General features: G+C 34.4%; 1 protein-coding gene across 1 annotated transcript in view; it reads left to right on the forward strand.

Moving 5' to 3' along the window:
- Positions 1-16,038, forward strand: part of LOC148945230 (uncharacterized) — a 440,269-nt gene that overhangs the window by 263,532 nt on the left and 160,699 nt on the right. Inside the window, exons 6-7 of the mRNA XM_089098750.1 lie at positions 2,217-2,264; positions 8,464-8,660. Of these exons, the coding sequence (XP_088954876.1) occupies positions 2,217-2,264; positions 8,464-8,660 (245 nt within the window). The remainder of the gene's footprint in view (positions 1-2,216; positions 2,265-8,463; positions 8,661-16,038) is intronic.

Consider the following 16,038-nt stretch of genomic DNA (forward strand, 5'->3'; position numbering starts at 1 on the left):
AGAAATCCCCCTCCCTACAGATATATCCTATATACAATTCAATTTGGTGAAAATTTACCCCGGACCATTACCCTTAACAACTCCACACTTAAAATTGAGACGGAAAAGAGAAAGCAAGGCGTATAAAAAGAATTTGTATAGGAATTCTGGCAAATTCCCCCAAAGTAAAATTTCCCCTGATAAATCCACCCCCTGGAAACTTCCCTACCAATGGAAAATTCCCCCGTGGAATAAATCCTAGCAGAAAATTCCCCCACCCCTCCCCTAAAAATTTATGATTACTTCCCAATAACAAATAATATGCGTAAACAATGGGCAAATTTTATAACCTAAAGACCTTTCCCCTATGGCTTTGGGGGGGGGGGTCATTTTATATCCAAAGGAAAATTTATTGAGCTTTTCAACTATGATGAACAAAATGGCTATCTCAAAATTTTGATCAGACGATTTTGGATAAAAAAGGAGGGGGAGGGGGCCTAGTTGCCCTCGAATCTTTTCGCTCACTTAAAAGGGCACTAGAACTATTAATTTCCGTTCCAGTGAGTCATCTCTCTATATTCTAGGACCACTTGGTCGATACTATCACCCCTAGGAAAAACAAACAAATTAAACAAAAAAAGAAAATACATAAGCAAACACGCATCCGTGACCTATCTTCTAGCAAAAAATAGAAAATTTCACATTTTTCCAGATAGGATGTTGAAACTTCTGAAATAAGGTTCTCTGATACGCTGAATCAGGTGGTGTGATTTTAATGAAGATTTTTTTACTTTTAGGGGGTGTTTCCCCCCGTTTTGGATAATCAAGCAAATTTTCTCAGGCTTGTAGCCATTAATGTGTAGCACTAAACTTAATGAAACGTATTTATTTGGAATCTGCATAATAAGCCGATTCTTTTGATATACCTATCGATATCAAAATTCCGTTTTTTGGAGTTTCGGTTACTTTTGAACCGCGTCACTCCTTACCTACAGTTCGTTACCACGAACTGTTTAAAATAAGAAAACATTGTTCTAAATAGAAATCGTTCTCACGAAAGCACAAATGGCACTCTTGCTGTTAACGAGTATATGGGGGCGATAGCCTCTTTTATATATGTGGTGATTTCTATTCGGTCTAAGTTTAGTTTGATTATTCATTTTAATATATGTTTGTTTTACGTTCCGTTTATTCAGCCATTATGATTTTAAGTTTGGTTTCACTATTATTTAATATCTGTTTGTTTTAGATTTCGTTTATTCATTCAGAGTATTTTTGTTTTCGCTTTAAGTTTGAGTTATTATGTAGCTAAAATTCTGTTCGTTTTAGGGTTTAATATAGCTCTTTTTTTTCTTTGATTTTTTATTAACATTTTAATAATATTTTTAAAAAATCGGAAATCGTGATTTCCTATTGTAAAAAAGGAAATCGTTGCAATGATCTTAAGATCTCTGGGGGATCGGACCAAAAAGCCCCTCTATTGTCGTATCTATTCTCGTCATTGTCCAAGGCCTCACCCGCGGAGGGGGAAATGTTTGTCCGACTCTTAAAAACGAAACAAAAAATGAATATAAGCAAGTGTTTGACCATTTTATTGTCATATTAGTTTTCTTCGTTCAACTTGCACCAGAACGTTTTAAATATTTATTTATGCCTTTTAGTTTTCTATTCCTTATTTGATATGAATCCTAGAACCATTTTTGTTCATTATTTTGAGGGATCGCATAATAAAAATTCAGAGAAGGTCGTATCCATCAGTAAGAAGGAAGCCCAGGCTTTGAATTCCCCTTTCTTTCCTTGTAATAACAGAAAAGAAAAAGTACAGAAATCCCACTTTTCAGTTATGTAACCGAAACTGTTCCTCCGAGATCCAGATACTTTCAAATGAATGTGTAATTATGAATATGGTATATTGTGTAATAGATTGTACTCCCTCCAAAAATAAGATGTGTCCTCTCTAAAACACAATTCTGGCTACTGATGTCATCTTAATGTCTATCTGTTTACTAGTTGTGGTTATAGTTTTTCTATCCTTGGAAATGAATGGAAAATTCGGAAACGTGATATTGGAACTGTCCCAAAGAGATGGCCTCTAGCGCCTCTTGCCAAAATACTCCTGACTCCAGAATTCCGCGTTCCTAAATAGAATTTCATCAGTGGTGCTACTTGTGTGCAAACCTATGAACTTTTTTTTTCATTCCTTCCGGTGTTTTAATATGTTAATATGCCCGTTCCAGGCTCTACATTATTAACAAGTCCTTTGACGTCACGAAGGTCGCGGAAAGGTAAAAATTAGTGAAAAATATTGTGTGTGAACTTTTTATCGCATGGTGTGATTTTTGGATAGATATGGATGGTAGATATTCTGCATTGAACGACACAGGTAAATTGTACACTAGCCTTTCATCATACCCATACACTTTTGGCTTACGAATTAGAAAGTCTATTCGTCCTTTGTCTAACAAAACAAAAGTGTATGGATGAGGGACGAGGGGTTACCGACTTTCAGAAATCACGTACACCGGATGGCAAGTGCCAAGCTGCTACGATATACTGGCATGCTTTTGCCACCCGGTGGTGAAAGCATGCCATGCTTAGCGGAACAGCGCCAAGAATTGCGGAAATTGTTCCACGCGTGGTAGAACTGTGTAGCAAACTTGGTGCTCCAAGATGTACACTGGATTGCAGAAAGTGGCAACCCCTTTGGGAAGAGATTTTTGTACTCGATTTGATTTTTCAAGTAAGAAAAACTATGCGGTACCGTTCTAGATTAAGGGTTCCCCAGAAAGAACCATCTTAATATAACAAAAGTAGTACTATTAGGTTCCTTATTTTATGCTCTTTTCGAACGTGAGCATGATATCAGAAAAGAGCATAAAATAAGGAATCTGATGGTAGCCTATTATTTTCATTTTTATTAAGATGTTTCCTGCTTAGGAGACCTTAATCTACAATAGTATGATAAGTAGCCAAAGCACAGATTTTCTAGTAGAAAAGCTGCTCTGTATAGGGCCATTCACGCTTCCCCCCGTAAAATCAGGCTGTTTTTTCTGAAAATCGATGTTTATTTTGCTCTGATTAGTAGTCTAAAGACTTTGATCAAGATATCATCAAAGTCCTCTGTTCCATGTCATGTTGTGCAGAAAGATCTAATCGCTTTTGACTGCGATCAGTCAGCTCTAACATCTCAGCACTTTGATTAAGGAAGACATTAAAATATGAGCAGAACGATGCAGCATCAGAAAAGCAAGATCTTAGCAGAAAAAAAACTAGCCTGACGTATCCTGTTAAGATCTCGGTGAGACGGGTTTGGTTCAACTCTACAATTTTTACGATTGACCAATTAGAAAATGTAAGGCATTTTTATCTGAATTGGAAGAAATTGAAACTTTGAATACAGTTGGTTAATCTGCATACTGAATTAAAAAAAAAAGGAATGAAAACTTGATATTGAAATAAATTACTTGGGAAAAATCAGTCTTGATATAGGCTTTCCGAACCAAGTTCTTATCATTTCACGTTACTGCTTCTGTCTGTAGCACAATTGTGACGTTAAAATTAAAGAAGAAAACGGATTGATCATAGATCTAGGAAGGTGTGTGGCTATACAGGTGTTGCTAAAGAGTGCCTTAGGCATTAGACTAAATGCGTTGAATAGAATCAGTACTTGTTATCTTTATTTTTGAAGTTTGGGGCAAACCATGAAACAGCCTAAGATTGGGTTCATTTAAAATCTGATCTTCAATTTTAACGGGTGCATATGCTACTTGTGAAAATCTGATTTTGTTTTTATCTTTAAAATTCCACTAAATGTGCTGAAAGTTATTTAGCTCTTTCTAATACGTCAACCGGTTATAAGTCATTTAATAACAAACACAAGGTAGTATTTGAGACCAACGTTTGTTAAATGTATATCTTTGAAAAAGATATCAATTTTTGAAATAAAAAGATTTATATCTATGGTTGCTGTTAATATAGGATTTAGCGAAGCAAACATTCCACGAAACCGACAATTCCGACATGGTTAAGGAAATTCTATCCCCTAAAGTACCAAGGGTATCAGAATAAAACAGTTTTGCCCCCCTTGGACCCACCTTAGGTCGATTCACACCTAAAACCCGTGATTTTTTCAGATTTTTCCTTTGAATTTTTCAAAACTGTAAAGTTACTAGACCAATATAATATTTTCGTCAATGTTGCCACACTAAACCATGATAACAAATAATAAAAACCGAGTAGCAAAATTTGACCAAACTTTTAAACCGTAAAAATCCAAACATTAACAATCTTTTAATTCCCAAAAACAACTACACCTTCAAAGGAAAGCTTCGTCTTCTTAAGCTGTTTGGTGGCATGCATTTTGGTGACATTAGCTTATTTTGGCGTATTTTTCACCACGTTTCTTTTTTTATTATTTAGTGCCCGCTAATATCAAAAACCACGTAAGTGCACATGGAGGTCTTTTTCATTAAAAATTGAATTTCCTAATTTTTAAAGACATGCTTGGTTGTTAAAGTTTCAACTTAGCCAGTTCCAACAATTAGATTTCATTGGCACTGTGGTACATTAAATGCGAATACTTCATCTAAACTATTTTCAGAAAACTTCGTTCACTGTATGACACTGAAATGGACGCTAGTTTATGTAAATTGAACTATAAATGCAAACAACTTTCTTTTGTGGGGGCGGGGGTGGTGAGTCGTAAAGCCACTTAACTGTTGAAATGGCCAAATTGGACCAGTTCTAGGATGAATACTTCATCTAAACTATTTTCAGAAGACTTCGTTCACTGTATGACACTGAAATGGACGCTAGTTTATGTAAATTGAACTCTAACTGCAAACAACTCACCGACTCACCACCCCCGCCCCCACAAAAAACAGTTGTTTGCAGTTAGAGTTCAATTTACATAATTTTTGGCTTTTATTGATACATCGTTTCGTTTCGCGCTGAAGAAGAGAGGCGTTTGTCCTCTCGAAATATTAGCTTTGTTTTTTCAGTATCGTCATTTGGCCTATAAAAACCCCATTTTAGCTCGTTTTTCTTTCTTTAAGTTCTAGGAGATATCTTTACCCTCAATTCCTCCACCTTTTCCACTACACTAACAAGACACACATTAATCAAAATTAGCAATTATTTCTGCGACTGAATAAAAGCATCTTTTTCCTGTGGTTAATTGAAATGCTACTTATTTACCTATCGTACTTATCATCAATGTTAGATGGCATGTTTTTTAATAGTATTTTTTTTATCAGAGCGTATATTGAAAGTAATAAATAAACTCCGGATTGCAAGTATAATGTGACAGTTATTTGTTCGTTTTGGCACTGCCAAGTCGTGATTAATTCCCTGCACGCGCCTGTATTAGGTTACACCACATCAAAGGGCTGTGTGTTTGATAGCTTTACTTGATGCATGATTACCTTCAATCGTAATTTAGGACTTGCTTAATATAGTTACTGTATTGAGCGTCTATGAATATTTTTTCGGTAAAATTTCTGTGTGAAGTATAGATTTTTTTAAGCCGTTCGTTCAATATTCGGTATTCAAGAGAGACTTAAATCATAGAGTTTTCTATGTGCTTGGAATGGAATTTGAGGAAGCCTAAATTCATTACAATTCTATTTCCCAATTGACCGGCCGTCTTTAGATTATTTCTTAAATTTGATGCAAAATCAATTGAGCGTATATCTGCAGTTAGAAACTTAAGATCAATTTTTTCCAAGGAGGGGAGAGGGCATGTGCAAGAAATTAGTATCCGGTAGCAGCCAAAACTAAAGAAATCCCCATCTAACTCAAATTTTTAGATAATGTTGTCCTTATTTGCCAAGGTCCTTAATTTTTTTTTAAATTCAGGTTCATGGTCCCACCAAACAACGTTCCTTTTTATAGACAGTTCACGCACAACATAAAAATACAGAAGCATATTTGTGCTCCTAAGATTGAGTTAGTGTCGCACAGAAGATGTTAACCTCAATCTCAACCGTTACACTTTTTAGATGTTATTCTTAACACGATTTGGAATACAGACATAGTCTGGTCCGAATTGCAACCTAAAATATTGTTGAACTCGAACATTGTTTTTGGGAGGAGTCCCATCTCATAACAGTTGGTTCATAATGACATATAATAGTTAAGCTGGAGGCGATTCTGAACTTCCAATAAATGAGAGTTTTCTGAATGTAATGAAACAGATTTGGGTTTTTATTATCTTTTTTTTCTTAGTTTTAGTCAATAAAAGGAATCTTGCACCAAGATTACCTTGGTTTCTTTAAAACACAAAGTTTTCTGATGGAAGCAAAGAGTAAAATTGGAACATAAAACCAACAGAAATTATCACTTCTTAGCAGGGATGGATCGAGAGCAAAATCTTGGGAGGCCCATGTGACAAGGTTGTCAATAATCAAAATCTCAGGGGGACCAATGTGGCAAGGGCGCCAATAGTTGACCAAATTGACAAATTTATTTTTGAAAAAGAGTGGAAAAAACAAGGAATGAGGGCGCCAGAAAAAATCTTGAGGGGCCAGAGTCCACCCCTCCCCCGTCTTCGATCTGCCATTGCTTCTTATGTTTTACATATTTTGAATTCGCTTTATTTGGTACGACTTCTTCAAAATGAGCTCAGATCAGCCGACGGTTCTCTTTTTGGTTTGAAAATGAATTCCACAATGATTTTGTTAACAAATATGAAGTGAAGGTGTCCGGTCAGCAATATGACCATAGACCAACTTCCGAAACTCATATTCATAGCTTTTAGTTCTAGATACTACAGGTAGAAGTAACTGGATTTCTAGAGTTAATTCTATGGTTTAATAGTTCTTGAAGTAGAAAAATACTAGAAGTATTAATTTTTTTTTTTCAAAATTTAATTTTGAAAAGAGCTTTAGTACTTGTTATTAATTGATGATTTATACACGTTAACATACCTTAGCATGTTTGTTGTTGTTAGGTAATTATACAATGGCTATCTTTGGGTGAAACAGTTTTGTTTTTTTTATTCAAAAATAGACTATAATAGTGAAAATATACAAAATCCTTTTCTAATACATATTAAAAATTCTTCTTCTTTTCCTTCTTTTATCCAGCGGTATTTGGTCCTCCTTTCCGCGTTTCCTCTTCTTTTTCGTTTTCTTAATGATAGGTTGGCGATACTTCATGTAATGGATAGAATCAAACCGGTTATTGTTTCCTTTCCGTACTCCTGAAAAAAAGAAATATATTTTACTGTTTTAAGTTATGGAAAACATTTTAACGTGTTCATGCAATGTCGTTTTTACCATGACTTCGCACCTGCAGTCCCTTGGACTGCAGTTAGTCTTGTTCCTATTGAACTTTTTTCAGGAGCAGGGGGTCACATTGATCAAAAGCTCAAAAAAAGGCAATTTTGAACGAGAATATTTGAAAACTGTCGAGTTGAGAGGATGTGAGAATCGGGAATTTTATTTTTGGAACCCCACTTTACGTTGCTACGCCTGTTTTTTAAACAAATTGATAAGTAAAATACGATTTTAGCAGCAAAAGCCGCACAAACCCTACTACAAAAGTTCGCTAATTTTGCTAATTTGCATCACTTTTGCATTTGTTTATCATCGTGCTACGTACTTTAAAATGTGATTTTCATCAGTTTTCAAGATTGGGACTGTAAACCTCCAGTTTCTGGTGAAAAAAGTAAAAATGCCGTGTAAAAATGTGAATGCCGTGTAAAAAAAGCCGTGTAAAAATGTGAATTCCCTTGAATGTTGTTCAAGATGGGGACTGTAAACCTTCTGTTAAGATTTTTCGACAATGACAATTTCAATGGTGTGATTCTTATTTTGAAAATACTCTTTTCATAATTTCAAATTACTGTTCAGTTGATTATGAATAAAATGTACTGTCTTCAAATAAATGGCGATTGGGAGATGTTAGTCATTTGACAGTTTTCTTTTAAAATGCTATTGTATTTCATTTCACAGGGTTTTGGTTTTCAATTTGTTTTGTTCGTTTAAATTTTCAACTTCGCTCTGTACTTCTTTCAGGAAAACTTAGTTTAAAAAAAAAAAATATTAATCCAGCCTTGTCTGAGATCAAAACTATACATTCTGGAAATCGTTGGTTCATAAAAGTGACGCTTGTGTGGAGTTCAGCGTGACACTGACCCCCCCCCCCCCCACAGTGGAGTTTTTGTGTGATATTTGTGTGGGTGATTTTTTTATTATTTTCAATAAATTTTTGTTCCGTTTGCCAGTTTTTTTGCTTTGTGGGTGTATTCAAACACACCCCTTCAAAGTAAGTTTTCGTTCATTTGTCTTCTAGGCGTACTTTAGAGCACCAACTAACATAATGAATAAATTATACCAATAGTAATTTTGTTTTTACAAGTTTTCTGTGTAAGCTGTCTCTCCAAAATGTGTGTGTCTGTGTTTGCCTATGAATCTTTGTATGTCCTCTGTTAAACTTTTTTAAATGCTGCATCCCTCACTTTCCATGCATCGAATCTTTCAGGTGTGTGGTCGCCGGGACAATCCCACACACCGCCTGACACTAATAACACAGAAGAACAAAATAACAAACGCAACGAGACACAAGACCCAATTGAGCCAGTTTGGACACCATCAAGACTCCGAAGCCCTTCTTTGGAAAGAAAAGAGTTCAGGCCCGTTAAACTTGACACTAACTCGCTACCACGTCAACGTTCCCTTGTAAGTTATGGTTTTCTCTTATTTGCGTTTTTTTTCTAAACATGTAATATTAGAGTTTAATTATAAACTGTTGAATAAAAAGAGTTTTCAAATGAACACTAAGGTCCAGTAATTGAAAACTAATAGAAATTAGCTGACATAAGAAGTCAAACCTTAAACGAGCAGAAATTACTATCAATAAAGAAACAAAAACTAAAACGAATGGAAATTACAATCATCAATGAAACCAAACTTAAAAACGAACATGAATTACCACAAACAATGGTGGTACTGCCGCTTCTCGAACCCCGAAAGGCTAGAATGCCTGCAGTTTACTGAAAACTAAATATATAACTTAAGATCAAAGAATATATTTAGACAATTGTTTGCGCTATATACTTTGTAGTGAATAGATTTAAAATGGATTTAGACACAATATATCTCAAGGACAATTTGTCACAGTCCCCAATCAGCTGGTGCACAATTGAAGTGGCTTGTATACTGATAACCATTGTTTCTAGATGGGACCCATTATTGGAAAAGTAACTTTAAGCTTTAGCTAAATTTAGAATCACATATGGAAAAAAAACAAGAAACAGTAAATCGAAATACTGAAACTTATATTTGCCGTCTTTATTCCCACTATAAGTGTGGGTTCTGTAGGGTGCCTCTTTTAAGTTACAAAATATATCGTGCACAGAAAAGCAATATTTTCAGCCATTGTGTGGTTCAAGATAGCCACAAGACGGCACAAGTTTTTGACTCAAATTAGCTACAAGTAAAATTCCAGCGATAGACGATAAATTTTTCATGATCCCACAAACTACATCGAAGGTCTAGAATCCCCCCCGCGCGTTCCTATTTTGGAAGTACAGACTTCTTGCCCTAGAATCTATTGAATCTAAACTATCTATACAAATTAAGTTTGTACATATGATGTTAACGGATAGTGCATTTAAAGCAAAAAAAAAAAAAAAAAAAAAAAAAAAATACAACTCAGGTTAAATTCAAGACAGAGCCAGTTTTCTGACTTTGTGAAAATTTCACTTTGGAGGTGCCAATAGGTGGAAAGGCAAAGGGGGTAGGGTGTGCTCCTATATGTGGTTCTATGGAAATAGGCGAACTTGTTATAAATCTATTTGCTTCCTTAAAATAGCGTTTACTTTTACAGTGAAATATTTTAAACCCGTAGATTACCAGCAATAGAGTCTCTGAGGTGAAAAAGGAATGAAACTAATACATTTACTAGCAAAAATTGCCAACCTTTCCAAGTGCCACCAAGCATATCCCTCTCACTGACTCGTATGAAAGTTTGACTTTGACAAAACTAAATTTCCTATTGATAAAAGATGCAAGTTTTTTTTCATTGTTTTATATGGAGGTAGTCAGTTGATAAGAGAAGAGACAGATTTTTAGGGTCGATGATCAAAATGTTCCAATGCTCGAAATTAGTCGTTAGTTTTATTCTAATATTTAGCTTCCGTATCTACATTCGTTTTCAATACTTGGGATAGTCCTATTTTGAAAGTAGGGTTAAAGAACCTAAGATATCAAAATAAGAACATTTTTTGCCCCCCCCCTTCTGAACCTATCTTAGGTATTCCCATCACATTCATACCCAAAAATCTCTATATTCCTTTTGCTTGCTTCAAAATTATGAAATTTTTAGGGCAGTACCATATTTTTGTCAGTACTGCAACGCTGAACCGTGAAAATAAATGAGCAAAACTATTTAATTCACTTGGATAACGCTTTGACCATCTTTAATTCACTTGGAGAACAGCTAAACCATCTTAAGCTGTTTGGTGCCATATATTTTTAGCTCATTTTCTGCTGATTTTTCATCCACGTTTCTTCTCTTTTTTTATTTAGTGCCCACTACTACCAAGAGCTATGTAACTACATATGAAGGTCTTTTTCATTAAAGATTCATTTCTAGATTTTCCCCAACCTTTAAAAATATAGATGGTTGTGAAGGTTTCCAAAAATCATTTCCAAAAATTCAAAATATCAGAATCTATTTTTACTGTCCTTGATACTTTATACAATGTATAAACGAGGTGTGGGTTATCTGTTGAAAATAAAGTTAGTTGACTCCTTGGTTGCCCTTCTAGGCCCAAATTATATTCGGTACTTATCTTTTATAGCGCCTATGTTGTTCTTCATCTAAGTAGAACCTGTTTCTCTGACTAATCCAAATAAAATCACAAAATATGATGAAAATATAATACTTTAGAAACAAATTTGGGCTGTATGTTTGCAAATTAGGGGGGGGGGGACGCAAAATATAACGGGTCTGCATTCAAAATATGTTAGGTAAAATTATTCTGCATATTATGAAGTAAGAATTGTTTTCTAACTTCACACTGTACAAATACTTTACCCCCCCCTAATGTGCAAATATATAGCCCAAATTATATATTACCCATCTATTCTGTCACTTCTCTTTATCTTGTCTCACGCTAAGCTGAAAGAAACAAACGAAGAAACTGGTTCTATAGTTGGAGAACTTAGCATAGGCGCTATAACAGATGATATCAAACAGTTCGTGATAACGAACTGTAAATAAGGAGCGACTCGGCTCAATAGTACCTGAATCTCTAAAAAACGAAATTTTGATACCAATAGATACATCAAAATAATCCGATTTTAATGGGGATTTCAAAAAAATAATTTTGATCAAGTTTAGTTTTACCCATCAAAAGTTAAGCGCCTGAGAAAATTTGGCTGATTTTCGAAAAAAGGGGCAAATACTCCCTAAAAGTTATAGAACCTTAATGAAAATCACACCATCATATTCAACGTATCAGAGAACCATACTGTAGAGGTTTCAAGCTCCTATCTACAAAAATGTTGAATTTTCCATTTTTTGCCAGAAGAAAGATCACGGATGCGTTTTTTTTTTTTTTTTTTCTTTTCCCCAGGGGTAATCGTATTGACCCAGTGGTCCGAGAATATCGTAGGAGGGTTGATTGGAACGGAAATTAAAAGTTATAGTGCCCTTTTTAAGTGACAAAAAAAATGGAGGGCAACTAGGCCCCCTCCCACGCTCATTTTTTTCTCAAAGTCACCCAATTGAAATTTTGAGATAGCCATTTTGTTCAACATAGTCGGAAATTTAATAAATATGTCTTTTAGGATGACTTAATCCCCCACAGTTCCCAGGGGAAGGGCTGCAAGTTATGAACTTCGCCCATTGCTTACATATTGTATTGGTTATTGGGAAGTATACAGACATTTTCAGGAAAGATTTTTTTATGGTGGGGGGCTGGAGAAGGGGGTTACTTGGGAGAATCTTTCCGTGGAGGATGCTTTGGGGTAAGGGACATTTCTATGAAGGGGGCGCCGGATTCCCAAGCATTATTTAAAAAACGATCAGAAATTAAATAAAAAAAACAAGTTTTTTCAACTGAAAGTAAGAAGCAACATTAGAACTTAAAACGAACATAAATTATTAAGTATATGAGGGAGGTCTCCCCCAGTTCAATATCTCTCACTTTACGCTACAATTTTTTTTAGTGCTTTCAAAAGAGCTATCTATTCTAATTAAACGGCCTTTGTGATTCAGGGGTTTGGGAATTAAAATTTTTTTAACTTTTAACGTAAATAGCGTGGTATTGACTAAGGGGAGAACCCCCTCATATACGTAATAAAATATACGTAATAAACAAAACAATAAAAAAAAACAAGCGATAAGGCTCAATAGTAATCGAAACTTCTAAAAACCGAATTTTGATGTCAATAAGTTTATCAAAAGAATAGGTTTATAATGATGGTTCTAAATATATAAATTTTATTAAGTTTAGTATTACTCATCAAAGGCTAAGAGCCTGAGAAAATTTATCTGATTTTTTAAAGAGGGGGGAAACATCCCCTACAAGTGAAAGAATTTTAAGGAAAATCACACCGCCAGATTAAGCCTATCAAAAAAACCTCTTACATAGGTCTGAAGCACATATCTGCAAAAATCTACAACTTTGTATTTTTTGCCAGAAGAAAAATATACGAATATAGAAGTTCGTTACGTAAGTTAATTTGTAAATTACGTCAGAACCAAATTTAGAGACAGCTATTTAGCAAAAGAAAAGTAAATTTTCATGCAAATTTTGTTTACTTATTCAATGACGGTGAGCCAAAATAAAAGCTGCATTAACTAAAAAACGATCAGAAATTAAATATAAAAAAAACAAGTTTTTTAAACTGAAAGTAAGGAGCGAAATTAAAACTTAAAACGAACAGAAATTATTCCGTATATGAAAGGGGCTGTCCGCTCCTCAACGCCTCGTTCTTTACGCTAAAGTTTGACTCTGTCTCACAACTTTATTTTTTAAAACGATAAAAAACTTTAGCATGAAGAGCGAGGCGTTGAGAAGGGGAAAGCCCCTTTCATATACGGAACAATTTCTGTTCGCTTTAAGTTTCAATGTCGTTCCTTACTTTCAGTTTAAAAAACTTGTTTTTTTATTTATTCTAAGAAGCGATGACTTTACAAAGAGCATTGTCACTTGCTTGTTATGACTTCGTTGTCTTGGCTTCGTTGTCTTGGCATCTGTAAGGGTGAATAATCCCTTCAAAAGACTTTTTTATTTTTTTGTATGTATAGATTTGCTTATTAGCCAAAAGAGTAGACAAGAGCCGACAAAAAAATTCATTTGCTAAATACAATATCCTCTAGCTATAGTAAACAGAAAGCCTGCAATCCCTGAATGTTTCATATTTCTTCACACGCATACATTTTGCGTCGGTTGAAACAATGCATGCTTAATCATGGCAACCATAAAAAAGCACTGAAATTGAGCATGACAGTTGACAAACTGAAAAAGGTAATGACAAACATGAAACATGTAAAAATCCCAGTCGCACTTTTCACTGGTCTGTTAAGTGTCTTTCGCTGACATTACATCAACACCCCTTTTTTACAATGTTAAAAATAAATACAAATATGCAGTTTTTTAATTTCGTAACCTACTTAATTATTGGTACAACTTCTACTGGCAACTCTCCGGAGCATGAAGCTGCCTGAGGCCAGCACAACCACACCCCTTTTCCTCCCACCACCTCCGCTCAGGACATTATTTTTTACTTTATCCTATGAAGTTCCTACTTCATGTAAATCTTTTATTGCGATCTCTCCTCCCTCCTTTCGAGAACGTCCTGCTTTATGTTTGGCCTGATCTTCATATTATGCCTGCCAGCATGTAAAAATCAAACTTTGTCATTCAGTGCCCAGACATTCTGTCACAAAAGTATTTTGTCATGGCTTTTCGTGTCATCGATTTTCGGTCATATTCCAAATTGCAATCACAAAAAGTGTCAATTCTTGTTGTCATCGGACAAAGTGGGCCATACTTTGGAAATTACTAAAAACACTCAATGTTTAATGTTATAAAATAGAATTGAGCAATATTTGATTACAGATTATTGTTCCACATATGATTATTCAAAGAACCTAATCTTTAGAAAGATTACGGATTTGAACCTATTTAAAGCCATCAAATAGGTTTAAATTTTTTGAAGCTTCCTCTGAAAAGCATCTAGCATGTCTTCCTCAAAATTTGGAAACACTCAGGTTTCAAAGCCACACTTGGCAACCTTTAATTACCTTGATTTGTAGTATCCTAATCTTAGATCTAAGTATTACATTCCTATTTAAAAAAAAAAATTTCTGCTGTCAAATACCCTTTCTCTCCTAGACTATTTCTACTTTTTAAATCTTAAGTGTGTCCACTTTCTTTGTTTATAATTAATTTTAAAAAAAAACTAATAAAGGTTTAAAGTAATAAAGAGCAAATTTAAAAGCGAAAACAAAAATAACTATAAATAGAATAATAAAATCCAAAACGAACAGAAATTAAAAGGGATATCACATCAAATATAAAGACAACAGCGGGGCTGTCCATCCCCCTCTCTTACACCTCCAAATGCCAGAGCGTCATTTTTGCTTTGCTAAAAATTATTCTTATTTTGAATAGTGTGTTTGAATAGGGATAGAATAAGATTTTATCCAAGGGATAAAATAAGAGCTACCTCAAATTAGGGTGGAGTACTCCCCCCCCCCTGATTCAAAAATTACAAAAGGTTTGGGTATGACTTGCGCTTTACTGAAAACAATGTTCATCCAAAAAGTATAGTTTTTATTTATCAAAATATCAACATCAAGAAAGAAAGTAATGACCGTGATCAAGAGCGTAGGGAAAGAAAACATATTTTTAGAATTGTTATATAAGGGGCTTTCAATTAAAGGATACAGTTTTAAAAGGACACCTTTATCAGAACTTTTCCTTTCGATTTTACTTCATACAAATAAATTGAAAATTAATTTCCGCATAAAGCTCTTAAAATCAATATTAGTAATTTTTTGAAGCAATCCGTTTAGTTTGTTGATGCAATGCTTTGAATTGACGAAGCAAAAAATGATTTAATGCTTGATTTTCTATATATTTGAAAGGAATTTATTCTATACGATAAAAGTATGGATAATAATTTGCTGGTAATAAAACAGGATTTGTCTCAATTATAATTAATTTAAGAAAAAAACTCCATAAAAATAAGTTTTCAAACAAAAGTAAAGAGCCATAAAAAAACTTAAGACGAGCAGAAATATAGTCCCATAATAATTGAAGTTTGAAATAACCAGCAATTACTATCAAAGAATGAATGAAACACAAACGGAAAGAAATTAAAATAAATAATAACATCGAATGTAAAGATAAGAGATACTGAAATAGATGAATAATAAATAAATCCTAAAACAAGGAAAAGTTTAAATGAATGCTCAAATGAAAATTAAAGCGATAAGAAATTATTACAAACATAGATATTTGGCCCCTGCCTCCCCCATCCCCTAACCGTAAACCTTCTAAAGTGTATTGCGTCATTAGCGTTTTACTAAAAAACAATACGTATTTTGAAAAGGAAATCTCTGCTATTCAAGATTTTATTTTGCATATTATTTGCATAATTGCATACCACTGCGTAAAGGACACTGGGAGTCTTATGATGAGGATGGCTCGGGAAAGAGGCATGCCTGCCCCCTTTGTGGGGAGTTTGGGGATGGGATGGACCATTTTCTGAGTAGATGCCAAAGTTTGGCAAATTTTAGGGATAAATTTATTCATGGGGATGTACCGCTGCTACCCGGTGTTTTGGGGGCTACTTCGAGGTAATTATTGTGTTAGGTTGTTTTACAGAGGATAATCTGATGGCGCGGAAAGAAGCTGTAGTTTAAATTTGTTGAGTGTTATTGTTCTTTCCTTATTGTTTTTTGTTTATTTGTTTTTGTGTATATGGCCACTGGTTTATAAATACGCGCATGTATGTATGTATTCAAGATTTTATGGAACAGTAATTTTGTATTGGTCAATGTTATATTATAGAAAAATGTTGAAAATATATTCAT

The sequence above is a fragment of the Artemia sp. Qi Xiang Cuo genome, chromosome 13 (assembly GCF_049724085.1).
Source record: "Artemia sp. Qi Xiang Cuo chromosome 13, ASM4972408v1, whole genome shotgun sequence".
Classification (NCBI taxonomy): Eukaryota; Metazoa; Arthropoda; class Branchiopoda; order Anostraca; family Artemiidae; genus Artemia; species Artemia sp. Qi Xiang Cuo.